A 14,893-nucleotide genomic window follows, 5' to 3' on the forward strand; every position below is an offset into this window, starting at 1 on the left:
CACAAGGAGCTAGCAACCGACAATAGCATATAGTTCATAATTTAATATGCTAATTACACAATCACACAACCATGGTTAACCAATAGCAAAAAGGAATGGTACTCAAAATTCCCATCGGTGTTCATAACAACTGTTAGTGCACAACACATATATCACCAACCCTTGGACAACACATATCCGTTCATAAGAACATTAGTGTACAACACATATAACACCAATTTGGACAACACATATCCATTTAATAAACCGTTAGCATACAACACATATATTGCTAAATTAGACAACACATATCCGTTCATAAATCGTTAGTGTACAACACATATATCACTAACTAGGACAACACATATCCTTACATACAAATAAGCACATCATATACGTACAAGTATACTTATTCCACTCACCTTGTCACAAGGATGGTGATTTAGCACTTTCAAGCTTCAATGCAATGTACCTAAATCATTGAGTGCACATTCAATTTCACAACTAGTGGGATTAACCACAATACTCCCACTTGAGCATTTAATGACCCAATTTGCATTAAATGACTCAACTACCCACAACTGCCCATAAATGGCCAAGACTCGACTTTATTCACTAAGACTAGTGAATTAAAGTCTATTAACTTCAATTAACACATAACTTAGGGTAATCCATACCCATTTCATCTAATTAGGTCAACTAGTACATTTTGACCCATTTTATATTACTTAGACTCACAATCAAGTCAAACTTACCCATTTACACTTCTTTCATAAATCTTAAAGTGCATTAGTGACTAACAACACCAATTGACACTTACAACCTCAAATCACAAGGCCAAAACCCTAAATAGTGGCTATTAGGGTTTCCTTACAACAACATAACCCAAACTCACCCATTTTACCCTCAAATGGGCCATACAAATCTCTAGTAACCCAAACCCTAGCCATTAACCAATTAAAACTTAAAACATAAAGTTAGAACTTACCAAGACTATCTTCTTGTAGCTAGTAACAAGTAGAACAACTTTAAATCTTGCTCCTAGGTTTGATTCACAAATCTCCAACTCCAAATCTCAAGATTAAACTAAGTGGGTTTTGTGTTTCGGGAAAGAAATTGGAAAGAAAATAGAAAAGGAAATGAAATAAATGAACTAGTGGTGGAGGTTTAATGCTCCCATCAGATCCACATGTTAAATTACTAATTTACCCCTTAAATTTATTTAATTTGAGCTAAAATCGGAGTCAGAACTGCAGAGGTGCCGTGGCGCGGCCCATTTGTCGCGGCGCGACCTAACGAAGGAAAAATGACCCCTTTTAACTTGACTTCTGATCTGGAATTGCTTTATATGCCGCGGCGCGGACCCAATTGTCGCGGCGCGGCCTAAGGCTGTAACTGGACAGTTCGACCGATTTAAATAATTTTCGATTTTATTTGATTTGTACATTCCAAACCCGCTTCCTATATTCACCTAGCCTTCAACAATAGTCTCAGAAGACTTAACGCTAACCAAACCCATGATTAAACTTATACATGCACACATTATCAAGTATACATATATGTATATATATATATATATATATATATATATATATCTACGCATATATTCATACATTTGTGCATAAGCTAACGAGTTATAAACGTACAAATGATTAAGTGAGCACCTTTTGATACGTACGGGAAAACGGGATGTTACATTGGAGGAAACTAACAGATTATTTACTAAGCTTTTGTGTGTGAGATGTTGTGTTAAGACAGGTATGAAGATTGATTCCACCCTGCTGGTGCCCTGTTGACCCTTAGTACTGACAGAACTTCGGTGGATGCGTTTGATGCCAATTTAGATGAAAGCCTTGACGCGTATTAGTTGACATGACTCCAATGATGAGGATTCAGTTGCAGAGTTGATGAGGGTTAAGGGTGCGGGTGCGATCGAGGTGTTGATAGATACAGAAGATGTCTTCTTATTCATAAAGGTACATTCTTGTTACATTGCTGTAATTGTTATTATTGTACTAGTAGATTGTGTTCCTGTCTTTGTCGAATTTGTTGTTTGTTGTAATGATAATATGTGACGCTTAGTGTTTCTGGTTGCGATTGATTGCTTATTCCTGTAAGATAGAAATAGACGACAATTGACGAATCCAGTTACGATGATTGTCTCTGGAGCTACCCTTGCCACTATCGGGATTTTAATCCCTTAGACTGACTACCATGTTCTGTGAGACTTTTAGATATGACCTTTGTAATATGGTGTCATGCTATTGTGAATTGTTTGTTATATGGCCTATTATACTGTACGTGACACGGCTGTTGACCTAGACTGGAAGGATTAAGGTGAATGATTTGTTAGTGTTAACCAAGACGAACATGAAGTCCTTTCTTTACCATTGACTGTTGGGATGTGTGTAGTGACCCATAGAGACTGATTAGGGTAGTGACCCCCTTGATGATAGTGAAAGTCCCGAACCCTATTGTGTAACTATGTGGAGTGTAGTCTTCATGCTTGTCGATCGTGACTGAACCAGTAGATGAAGGACCCTATGATATTGTAGTATGACGAGACTTGTTATGTTGGACTTAGATGAAATGTAATTCCTTTCCATGGATCGAAGGGACACACGTAGTGGCCCGTAAGGATTGGAATAGAGTAGTAGTTTTCTTGTCTTCTAATAAGAAGACCCAGACCCTGTTTGTTAATGTCGTATGTATGTGGTTTGTGTGGTTTGTGTGTTATGTATGATGTAGACTTTTGATTTAGATGATTGCGATCGTAGTAAGACCTTGAGGATTCGCTTTTCCTACCTTAGACTCATGTGAGTTGGTGGTGACCTTTAAGACGTATGTTTGAAAGGAATTTTTCCATGTAGTCTTGACTGAAGATAGGAAAATTATGTTTTATTGTTATGTGAGGATTATTACTAGCCTGGCTGTACCGTTGCAGGATTTGACTAGCTATGTAGGACTCGTATAGTTGTCCTGAGAAGTTGTTGACTTTTGTGAATTGATGTGACTCATTAGATGACAATATAGGAGACGTTCGTTTAGTGACTTTCTTGGAAGTAGAGAAGACCTTAATGGGAATAGAAATTCAGTTCAAGCTGAATTATGATGAATCTTGACTAGGTCGGGAGACGTGATTAGAACATTGATCATATTAATGTTAAGATAGAATAATTGATCTGGTAGTTCGATAATGACCATTGTGAATATTTTATCTTTTGAAGATTTGAATGTGAGGTCGAGGACGGACAATAATAGTATTTGCAAATAAGATGAAGTAAGTAGGTATAGTTTATTGGATGTTGGATCAGAGTTACTAATGTGGTGGCTATAGAGGACTTAATAGAATTAAGATCGAACTAGAACTGAGTTAGGTGTTTTCTTTCAAGACTTTTGCAGTTTTGATAGTCTTAGATTGTAAAATCTATTGGTTTGGGATATAGCGGTGATTTATAACTACCAGTGACTTGAGAAGATAGACTGTGTTGTATTGAAGAACTCGATTAAGATCTCGTTCCAAAATACTCGAAATAAAAGTGTGATTTAGAATGATGTATTACGTCTGGCTAACGGAAATACATTGTAGTAAATCATACAGTAGTTTCGAGAGTCGGAAGAGATGTAACGAGTGTTAGATCGGGTGTTGTTTGACGATGAATGTGATTTTCAATGAACTGTCGACCGGGAGTAGACTTTTCCGACATAGTAATGTTAGTTGAGCAATATTTAGACCTAGGCTATTGATGATCAAATAAGCCTTAGTTTTAAGTTCTGATGAGGTTCTAAGTAAAATTAAGATGATACAGAGATAGTTTTAGCGGTGACAACACGTGTATTAATGTCATTTGACGGACTTAATTGTTAGATGGATGCTTGTTGCTTGTGTTAGTGAATTCCGTTGACTTGAAATCCATGTTTGAAGGATTAATGTTGGATTAATATTGCGTTTGTAAGTGTTTCTTCTAATGGTGATATGAATGAAACCATGCTTTTAGTAATAAAGTTCGGGTAAGTATCGACCTAGATAAGTGATTTATGACGAAACCCTTAAATATCGAGTTTGAAATAGGTATTTAATTGCGGGTTCTGGTAGCACTTTAACCAAGTGACGATCTTTCTGATGTAACTGTAGCAGTGTTGGGCATGTGTATTGATGTTATTTGAGGAAATTAATACTTAGAAAATTAATTTCAAAATGTGTGGACGATTATTCTTTATTCAAGATCTGTGCTGTAATGATTGAATTGATTTTGAAATTGGGTTAGTAATCATTTCTACTATGATTGAGTTGACCAGAATCCCGATTTAGTCGTTGAATAATTGGGTGAATAATGAACCAGATAAGCGAATTTCAACGAAATTCTTGAATATCGGGATTGAAACAGGTATTAAATTACGGAGTTTGGGTAATTTAGTGTAATCCTAGTTGATTTGGCTATGTTGTAGTGATGATATTAGCTAAGTTTGTGTATTCTAAGGTAAATGATAGCCATTATTCAGTGTCTTAGAGTGAGTTGATTTAGGAAATTCGATGAAGGTGATTCGGGGATAACCTCAAATCATGATTGACAGATATCATGTAGTGGGTCATTAGTAGTGACTCAAGAGTTAGTGTGTAAAACCTAGACATGAGATAAAATTATCGTGGTATTTTGTAAGATTAATGATAGATCAAGTTGGAATTCAGACGAAATTAGACTTGTTCAGTTATTAGATAGCGGCAGGTTGTCAGCATTGAATTTCTTTAGCTCGTGGTAAAGACTGTTTTCTAGAACAGAATTTGAAGAACGATTCGGATGCCGTGTAGTGTAAGTAAGTAAGTTTGCACATCGGCACATAGCGGGTCTTGACCTTTGGGTAGTAGATTAGCAGACGGTGTGTTTGGCTTTAGACCGATAAGTTAGCTTTTGACCTACGAGAATGGACAGAGCTTTGTAAGGCGTATGTCTATAGGACATATTTCGACTTAGGTCACGTTATGGCCCGTTGTGGTGGTTTGTAATACCCATGACCTTTATGGATTTAGTGATGTAGAATTGTGGGCTTAACTGAGTTGTGTCTTCATGTGACACGTTGACAACAAACAGTTGATTGTTGGCTATGACTTAGCAGATTTCGAGGACGGAATCTCTTTAAGGGGGGTAGATTTGTAACACCCTCGAAGCGGGCCTAGCTGTTAGATTACTATTTTGCCCTCAGGTTGTGTGGTGTTATTATATGCCTTTATTTTAATTTTATATTTATTATTATTTAATGTTGTGGACAGGACCAGTTTGTGACAAGGGTCACAGAACAGGTTTGTTTATTTAAATTGAACTTCGTTTGGGTCACCAAATGACATACGAAAGATATCAGATAACTGATAAATACCCGTGTGTTAAGGGGTATGGGTTTATAACCCATTTAGATATATGTTTCTGGATTATTCTTCTACCTTCCCTAATTTTGACAACACACACATACGCTTCTAGTCTTGTTCTTATGCTCAAACTCTAATTGAATTCATTCTTGGAAATTGGATTGTTTATGCTTAGAGACTGATTCCTATCTTCCTTTAGAGAGATTATCCAGGTTTGTCTTGTTGAATCCATGCTTTAATTCATGTTTATGTGGATTTTTGGGTTTTTGTATATAAGTGCATTTTTGGTGCTTGAATCTTGATCTTAAGTGTTTTTTATGCTCAATTGTTGTTAGAAATATGTTTTATATAGTTTATATGATGTTTTGGAAGTGGTTTTGGTGTTAGTTCTTGCAAAAATCGAGTTTTTGGGCCAAAATGGCAAAAATCAGCGAGCTGGAATGTTCTAACAGCTCCCACACTTCTGACAGGTCACCCGTACGTGTGACCACGCGTTTGAGGCTCAACCGCACGGTTGAGGACTCACTCGCACGAGTGATGTCTCGTCCGCGCGAGTGAGCACTGGTCAGTTTTTGGTAAAATTGAAAAGGCTGTAACTTTCAAACCGTAACTCCGTTTTCGATGAATAAACTATCGTTGGAATCGTCTTGAAGTTTACTATCCAATGATAAGGTTTTAAGAAGCTAGATCAAACTTTATTTTGGTCAAAAGTAGAGATTTTTAAGTGTATGTCTTGTTGTGCACTCGTTTAGTGTCGTTATTGATTGAGTTTATGATGTAGGCTTATCATATAGTAAATATATGATGATATGTGATAACTTACTGTATGAATTGATGTTTATGTTGTACATTTGGAGTTGAAACCCGATTAAACAGCTGCTGTTACTGTTCTTCATCACTTGCATGAGTGAGCCTTCACTCGTACGGTTGGGGGGTCAATCGCGTTATGAACCGTGCGAGTGAGTGGTTATGGATACCTATTTTTTTGGTTAAGGTAATACGTACGGTTGAGATGTGACTCGTACGAATCACTTGTCACTCGTGTGGTGAACCGTACGGATCATTGGATTCACTGATGGGCGTTCAATCATAGACCAAACGTACGAGTAAGTTGTCAACCGCACGGTTGAGTGTTCTCAAACGTGCGAGTGAGAGTGTTACTCGTACGGTTGATAGATTTATCATTAACTGCTTAAGTGTTGGTTTATATATACTGTGATTGTGATATAGTTAGTATTGGAATACGATTACTAACTTATTCAGTAATTGTTCTCAGGTGATATGGACGAGGAGAAGACTCGGTGACATTAGACTACCGAGTGCTGCCGGTATCGGTGAGTGGGAATAACTGGAGAATATAGTATATAGTAGCATGTTATATTATGATTGCCATGCTTGTTAGATATACTTATTGTTGTGGTTAGTTAGTATGCTGTGATAACTGCATGTTAGTTGATGCTTGTCTGCTGGAGCCCAGTGCGTCCCTATCTTGTGGTAGCCTAATTCGATAAGAGAGATCAACCTGCGGGTTGGGTTCCTCATGTGGTAGCCTATTTGCATCCGTATGGTATATGTTTGAATGACGCGTTCGTCGCGTGTGGATGATTTATGCAGCACGGTATGTAGGAGGAACTTCCGGTAAACCCCAGCCCGATCAACTGGTGGTTAATGGTTTGGCCGAGCCGCCGGAGTCTCTGTAGACTGCACTACTGGGTGATGTTTATTTGTTAGACTATGTGACATGATTAGTATAACACTTCTGTATGTTATGGCCTGTAGTTAGTCGTACTCACTTAGCTTTGTGCTAATTCCCCTCCATCTCCTCCCTGCAGGTTATGGAATTGTTGTATGCTAGTTATCAGGGTGAAGATGGGATGTTGGAAGATATGTTTGACAAAGCTAGAAACTCTGATGTCGTGTCCATTATATTAAAAGATGTTTTAATGTTTAATATATAACACCCGGACTTTTAAATGTTAACGTGTATATTTTATTCAAATGGATTTTACATTATATATAAGAATAACAGGTCTTCCGCTGTGTATTAAAAAAAAAAAATGGGTGTTAAAACTTCAATCAGCTACTTTGATTTTAAGGGTAAGTGATCTTATTGAACGCATCTTTAAGATTTTGATGATCCACAGTTTGTAGAAAAATCTTATCATCCGCATTCACCACATGTCACCTATTTTCTCGGGTCCCCATCAGCCTCGATAGATGACGAAAATAACATCTCAGTTACCGCCTTGTCTCTCATATTGGTCATCGATGATGGTTCAAGTTTTATTGACTTGTAAGTGTTGAGTGCATATAGCCAAGTACTGCATACTTACCTTAAACTTAAAAATTTATAGTTACGCTGTTGATGGATACGATGGTAAATAAGTACTTGAAAAGAGTGGAATGTTTTGAATATCTAAAAGAATTAAGATAGGTGTCTTTAATTATACAAAAACAGTCATCAAGTCACCATGACTATCATAACCAAGTGATGAAAGAATGACATATAGCTAAATCCATATTTATAGAATTCTCCTCAAACTGCTAAAACGTATGAGATGTTACGTTGTTTGTCACTTCAACAAGCTTTGAAAACACAGTGTATATTGCGCGCGTGTGTGTAATATATACCGCATTGTCAAAGCTTGTAGAAGTGGCTAACAATCAAACAGTTTTGCCTTTTAAGATCTTGATAATCGGGAAAAAAAAAAATTCAGCAGATCTTATCATCAATATCCTTATCTTATCATGTACGACACACGAACCAACACACTCAGTGCGTGGTGCTCAATGCGTGATGTGCGTTGGGTGATATAATAGTGTAACGAGCAATAATTCTCAGTCACCACGTATCAAGTTACAGATCATGTGTGGTGCGTCATGATAAGAGGGCAGTTTTGCAATTAACGTAATTTGAGAGGACATTGTTGAGTAGTTTGAAAAATGAGGGCATTTTGATCCATTTTCCTCATATAATGATAAAGGGATTTTAAGTAATTTCACTACGTTGTTAACAGAACATATCATTTTCCTGTTTATAAAAAAAATACATTTAATTTAATTGAAAGAAATAAGAACAAGGACAGAAAGCAAATAATGCTAAGCAAAACCTAAATCCATACTATCTATATCAAACACAAGCAAATTGAAAATAAAAAGAATTTCTCAGCTATTACAAGATCCTGAATATGACAAACTTCATGTAGTTTTACTAGTATTTGAACCATTTCTCAATAACTACAAAAGTTCATATCGAGCCAGGGCGTTTTCGGGCTACTACCCAACCGTTACGTTCACTCGGTTAGCTTAACCATTTCTAGCCACCCGGTTCTCACAAGTCACAATAACCAAACTATCTCATAACTCTCTAAACCAAAACAACCTACAATAGTTGTATAGTCCAATCATCTGAAACACGGACGTTAGGCTTACGAATGGTCAAAACTGATGACTTAAATCCTGACCTAATCTGGAGAGGACCAAGCTCAACATCAGTGATATGGTTTGATGGCTCAATACGTGCTCTTTTTGGTTTGGGCGAGTATCCTAGAAGTATGATCCTCTCGATGGTGCAGTCGGACAAGAATTTGGTACCGAGAGATGCTGATGTGGCGGCTAAGTTTACAGATGTAAGTTTCCCATTGGAGAATATGAAACGGCGGTGGATGTATCCACCTTGCTTGAAATCGTAGCTCTTGCCATCATCTATATAAATTTCACCTTCGGCTGTTCCTGAACTATCCACAGTAATCACCTAAGATGCAATGAATCGTAAAGAATCAGAGTCAAAAGCACGAAATAATCACAAAAAAATAATCAAATGTAATGTTATCATACATGACATAAAGCTTCCAGTGTGATTGTTTAATAGCTAAAGTAACTAGAAAATAATAGGATAGTATTCTGACGAATTCTGATCATTTCAGCAACAAATAGATTATAGGGGTGTCTGGATTTGCATTTTGAAATTTGATTATGCGTTTTAGATAATAATAATCAAATAATCAACTGTAGCAAAACGTGTTTAGACACTAATTAATTGTTTGGTTTTGATTATACATAACGCAATAATCTAATAATCAGTTTTGTAAATCAGATTATTTGATAAATTAACAATTACGAAGAATAATAGGCGGAAAAGGAAAGAATAAGATAATCTAATAATCATGTTTTGCTGCAATAAAGGGTGACCTGCTTTTTCAATTTAACACTTTATTCTCTCAAATCGCAATAATTTCATTTTAAAAGTTGAATTTGACAAACACTATTAATGAATCATTTACAATTTGAAAACCCTAATTATCAAATAATCATCTTCTAGTCGATAAGTCAAACACCCCTTAAATCAAACATAGAAATCGCGCAGCAAATTTTAGAAGAGATGGAATACAGTGCAATAACAAACGTACCAGCGTGTAAGGATCATTCTCCATTTGTACCGTGCTTCTACGGAATCGATCTTTCCTCGGAATTATAGTTCCGGACCTTTGGAAAACGGGTATATCTGCATCGGTTACCTCCATCTTTTGTTTCTTACCTCCTTTGTATGCAGTTCCAGTTTTAAGGTCATACCAAGTTTCATCCTTTGGAAGATAAACCGTTACATCTTTTGCACGCTGCACAAATATTTCAGCTACCGTCATTATTCAGTCAACGAGGGGTTGGTAAAGTTAAAAAAAGACAAAAATGGACCTCAGTATAAACTCCTTGCACTAAAAGGCCATTTCCAACCATGAAAGCTTCATCATTGTTGAAAGTGGCTTCGTCGTTTGGAAACTCCATCCAAAGGGGGCGTGCAACTGGGACCCCGGTAATATTTGCCTCTCTAAATAGAGTGTAAAAATATGGAAGCAGTGTGTATCGTACACGTATGGCATCCCTCATTAACTCGGTATTACGTTCCCTGTAATCAAAGTAAATATTTTTAACCAATTTGTCATCAAAGAAACAAAACTGACTTTTGCTGACAATATAAATATTTCTTTTATTTATCGGACAAGCATCTGAACTACAACAATTGATTATTGACTATATATCATTAAAGATTCACTGCAATAACATTTTCTCATTTTACTTATTTTATACTCCGTAGTAATCATAAAAACGCCGTACATTAGTTGTGGTGATTTTGACCCACTTGCTTAACAGATAACTAAGTCACATTAGAGTGTATTTTTGCTTGAATGGGTAAAAAAGTAAACCAGAGCTAAATAAAAGCTGATCAAATGGGTTGACCATCACCCAATTATAAGCGCCCAACATGTTTTCAAATACTTATAACTGGCTTAAATCACTTTTGCCGCCTCTATATGTTGCAAGGTTGCAAAAATCTCTACTCAAAGAATACTCGGTCGGGACTTTTTAGGGACTACTCAGATGTTGATCAAGTTTGACTTTAACCTATTTTAGGGACTTTTGACTGATTTTCTGAGTAATCCCGAGTTTCGACCGGTTTTCCAAGTAATCCCGACTTTTGGCCGAGTTTGACCAAGTTTGACCGAGTACTTGCGAGTAATTTTAAGTTCTGCAACACTGATATGTTGCAGGTCATCCCAATCAGCATCTACTAATAAGATAACTAATTAGCCTTTTGAACCGTTACCCAACTCTTATATTTAGCCACCTCTATATGTTGCATACCACATGAGTGCATACCCGAATATGAGTCCTAAGCTTTACAGAATAATGACAGCAATTATTTAGTCAAATTAGTTGGTACCCGAATAACCAAGGTTCTCGTCTTTTGGTATCATGATGTGCATGGCCTCTGAAAAAAGGTAAATACGCAGCAACTTGGTACCAACGAACAAGCAGCTCAGTGTCAGGATTACCAAAAAACCCGCCAACATCAGCACCTAAAAGCAATGTTAACCATCAAAATCCCTAAAAACCTTCCATAACAAACGGGTCACAAAACTGATAAAATAAAATAAGTGGAGACCTGCGAATGTTATCCCAGTAAGGCCGAGTGTTAAAATCATTGGTATTGAAACCCGAAGTTGTTCCCATTCTGCAGTGTTGTCTCCTGTCCAAACGGTCCCATATCTTTGGGTCCCAGGGAAAAATGCTCTTGATAGAACAAATGGTCGATCTTTACCTCCTTCTCGTTTCAGAAGCCCGTCAGATGTGGCCATATGGAAGTAGTAACCGTAAGCATTATGCAACTCTCGGTGCTCAACGTTACCATAATGTAAAGCATCTCGAGGCATGGTCACCTGGTCAAATGTAAACATAGGCCGATGTTACAACATAGTACGTGAGTTCGTAGTCAAGCTTTCAAAACTTTGGAAGGGGTACTCGGCAATTCGGAGATTAATCGGATTGGACTTTTTATACATTTATTATATATAAAATTCAAAATTATGTGTAAATATAGAAGAAAGCCATAAACTTTAACATAACTGTCTAAAAACATAAAAAATAATCGTTCATTTGTTCAAAAACTCTAAAATTCTAGTTTAAGTAAAACGTTGACCAATTTTGACTTTAGCCGACTCTGACCAACATATCCGATTTGGACATAATAACCGACGTTAACTGATTAATTATACGGCTTTTGAAAAATCGGATCAGTCTGTTCTTAAAAGGAGTAATCGGGGTTTTTTTAAAGAGTGATCCTAGTTAAGAACTTAAGATTAACATATTTATTACTTGATTATACGAAGTGACGTACCTCTGGCCCATTGAATACAGAAGGCTCGTTCATGTCGTTCCAGATATACAAAGAAGGAGTCGAACCAACATACTGATTATACGCGAACTTATCAGCCCACCACGATCTTATATCAGGATTAACCATATCGATATATGACGATGAACCAGGCCAACACCAACCATCATAATCCTTACCACTTGCATCCTTCACATAATAACCATTCTTTGAAGCCTCTTTATGTATATGATAACTTTCATCTCTCTTTATATGTGGGTCCACAATAGTAACCATTTTTCGACCCCTCGAAGCCAAATCCTTCTGCATTTCTTCAGGGTTCGGGAACAAAACTTTGTCCCAAGTGAAGTACCGTTTGCCATCAGTATGCTCGATATCAAGCCACAAAACATCATACGGAATATCGTGTTCATCAAATTTTGCATCCACGTTCTTAACGTCCTCTTCGTCTCTATAATTCCATCTACATTGATGATATCCCGTCGCAAAAAGTTGAGGCATTGCTGATGTTCCCGTTACGCTAGCGTATTGTTTAACAACGTCTTTCGGTTTAGGGCCCACGAAAAAGAAGGTATCAACGATACCAGCTTCACTCATCCATAACGTATCTATCCTGTTTTGATCCGATGGTAACGCAATCGAAGATTCAGCATCCCAACCCGACCCAAGAACATCGATCTGCATTTCAGCAGCGTTCAACCAGAAAAACCCTGAAGTCCCATGTGCTTTCCCGTGCGAAAGCATAAAGGGTATCGAACCATAAAGCCCAAATGGGGACTCATGTAAATACTCGAAAACATCCAAATTAAACAATCTATAAGGTTCAGAATGTTCAACACCAGGTCCTTTAGTAGGTTTCAAAACAAGACTAGTGGCATGTTCAGGGATACCATAAACAAAATCAGCACCATAAAAGGACACATCGAAACTAATCGATTGCGGACCGTAAGGTCTACTGTCAGTATGACTTCTAAACTTTTCTTCCCAATCATCCCCTTCTTGTTTAACCCTTAATTGCTCAAAATCAAACAACCCATGAGAATTTAAAGACATTATTTTCTTACCACTACTTTGTTCTCTAACAAAAACCTCAAATGGGTCACTTCTAACAACAGCTTCATAACCATCATACAAATAAACAACAAAAGAAGGTAAAGAATCACCACCAATTACCTCATTACTGTACCTTTGTAACCAAAGTTTCTTACTTTCAAACTCAGGTAGTATAACATCAGGCACTTGAAACCTTTTCTTGGGTTGACTTTGACTTTGACTTTCAGATGGGTCTTCATCAATTTTTAACCTCAAAATCCCATCTTGATAGACAGACAATGACAGAATCAGATGATTTGATACAAAATCTGATGAATCTTGATCTGGGTTTTCTTGAGATTTGGTAGGGTTTATGAGTTTTGCAGTAAAGGCACCATCTTTAATGATTGGGTCAGTAACAATGAGATTACAGTGTTGGGGTTTTCTTGATCTTGCTCTCTTGCAAAAGGGGGTTTGATCACAGTTTCTAAATTCTTCCTTTTTCCATGAAAAAACTGAATTTAAATGAGAAAGAAAGAGAGTGAGAAAGAAAAAATAATGAAGAAGAAGAAGAATGGATTTGGATCTCATGGTGACTTGATTTGGATTGTGATCATAATACGGATTTTGTAAAGATTGAAATGAAAATAGGTTTTGTGAGAATTGAGCCGGAATGAGTAGACAAGTACTAGGGATTTATATTTACAATCACGCCGCTAAAGTTACGTTTTTTCTCATTCAATCCCAGAATTTTTATTGAAACTTGAAAGTATATAATTTCAACTCATTCATTTTATTGGGCTAATGTAAATCCAACACTAAAATTGATATATCATTACTTTTATATCCTGATGCGTTGTACTGAATTTATCAATACCCATTTTATTGTCTTATTTATTTTTATTTGAATTTTTTCAAGACAACTAAAAACTATAGTTAAGATGCATAAAAGTCTTCGAGAAATAAAAAGAAACCATTGAATATCTAAAAAGAAATAAAAAGAAAAGTTTCATTTTTAAGGTGTACTTCGAGAAGGCGTTTGATAGTTTGAGTTGAGATTTTCTTATGAGTATGATGACTCGTATGGGGTTTGGTGTTCGGTGGAGGAATTGGATTCTAGCTAGTCTTAAATCGGCCTCAATCTCTATACTTGTTAATGGGTCTCCTACTAACGAATTTCTCATAGAGAGAGGAGTTAGGCAAGGCGATCCGTTGTCACCTTTTCTTTTTCTCATCTCGGCGGAAGGCCTAAATTATCTCACCAACAAAGCTTGTGTCTAAGGGTTGTTCAATGGGGTGAAAGTGGGTTCGAATAATGTACCGTTATCACACCTTCAATACGCGGACGCTACAATTTTTTCGAGGATTGGGGGAGGCAAAATTTTTGCAACCTTACGAAAATTTTAAAATGCTTTCAAAACGCCTCAGGACTCAAAATCAACTATCATAAAAGTGTTCTTTACGGGTTAGGCATTACAAAACATGAGGTTGAGGGTATGGCTTCTCGGATTGGTTATAAAATAGGTGAACTTCCTTTTACTTATCTTGGCTTACCCGTTGGTTGAAACATGAGTAAAGCGGAAAGTTGGAATCCCGTATTGAAAAATTCAATACAAAGCTTGCAAATTGGAAGGCTAGAACGGTTTCGTATGGTGGAAGGTTGACGCTCATCAAGTCGTTATTGAGTAGCTTACCGCTATATTATTTCTCTCGTTTTCATGCACCGTTGAGTGTTATTAAAATATTGGAGGGTATTTAACGTAACTTTTTTTGGGGTGGGGTTGGGGGGGGGGGGGGGAGTTTTCTAAATTGGTGTGGATAAAGTGGGATGACTCCCTTCTTCCTTACGA

At 36.9% G+C, this 14,893-nt stretch overlaps 1 protein-coding gene across 1 annotated transcript; it reads right to left on the reverse strand.

Annotated features, from left to right (window-relative positions):
- Positions 1 to 8,685: 8,685 nt before the first annotated feature.
- Positions 8,686 to 13,828, reverse strand: LOC139851657 (probable glucan 1,3-alpha-glucosidase). Its single transcript, XM_071840754.1, has 6 exons — positions 12,015 to 13,828; positions 11,283 to 11,556; positions 11,061 to 11,196; positions 10,034 to 10,244; positions 9,751 to 9,957; positions 8,686 to 9,095 (listed from the first exon to the last, which is right to left on the reverse strand). The coding sequence occupies exons 1-6, from the start codon at positions 13,632 to 13,634 to the stop codon at positions 8,724 to 8,726; spliced, it is 2,820 nt and encodes a 939-aa protein (XP_071696855.1). The 5' UTR covers positions 13,635 to 13,828; the 3' UTR covers positions 8,686 to 8,723.
- Positions 13,829 to 14,893: the final 1,065 nt, after the last annotated feature.

Source organism: Rutidosis leptorrhynchoides, chromosome 6 (assembly GCF_046630445.1).
Source record: "Rutidosis leptorrhynchoides isolate AG116_Rl617_1_P2 chromosome 6, CSIRO_AGI_Rlap_v1, whole genome shotgun sequence".
Lineage (NCBI taxonomy): Eukaryota > Viridiplantae > Streptophyta > Magnoliopsida > Asterales > Asteraceae > Rutidosis > Rutidosis leptorrhynchoides.

Coding starts and splice junctions, on each gene's coding strand:
- LOC139851657 (XM_071840754.1), bottom strand. CDS start 13,634: ATGAGATCCAAATCCATTCTTCTTCTTCTTCATTATTTTTTCTTTCTC. Junction 11,197..11,282: donor TACTGGGATAACATTCGCAG/GTCTCCACTTAT, acceptor CATTGCTTTTAG/GTGCTGATGTTGGCGGGTTT. Junction 9,096..9,750: donor AGAATGATCCTTACACGCTG/GTACGTTTGTTA, acceptor ATTGCATCTTAG/GTGATTACTGTGGATAGTTC.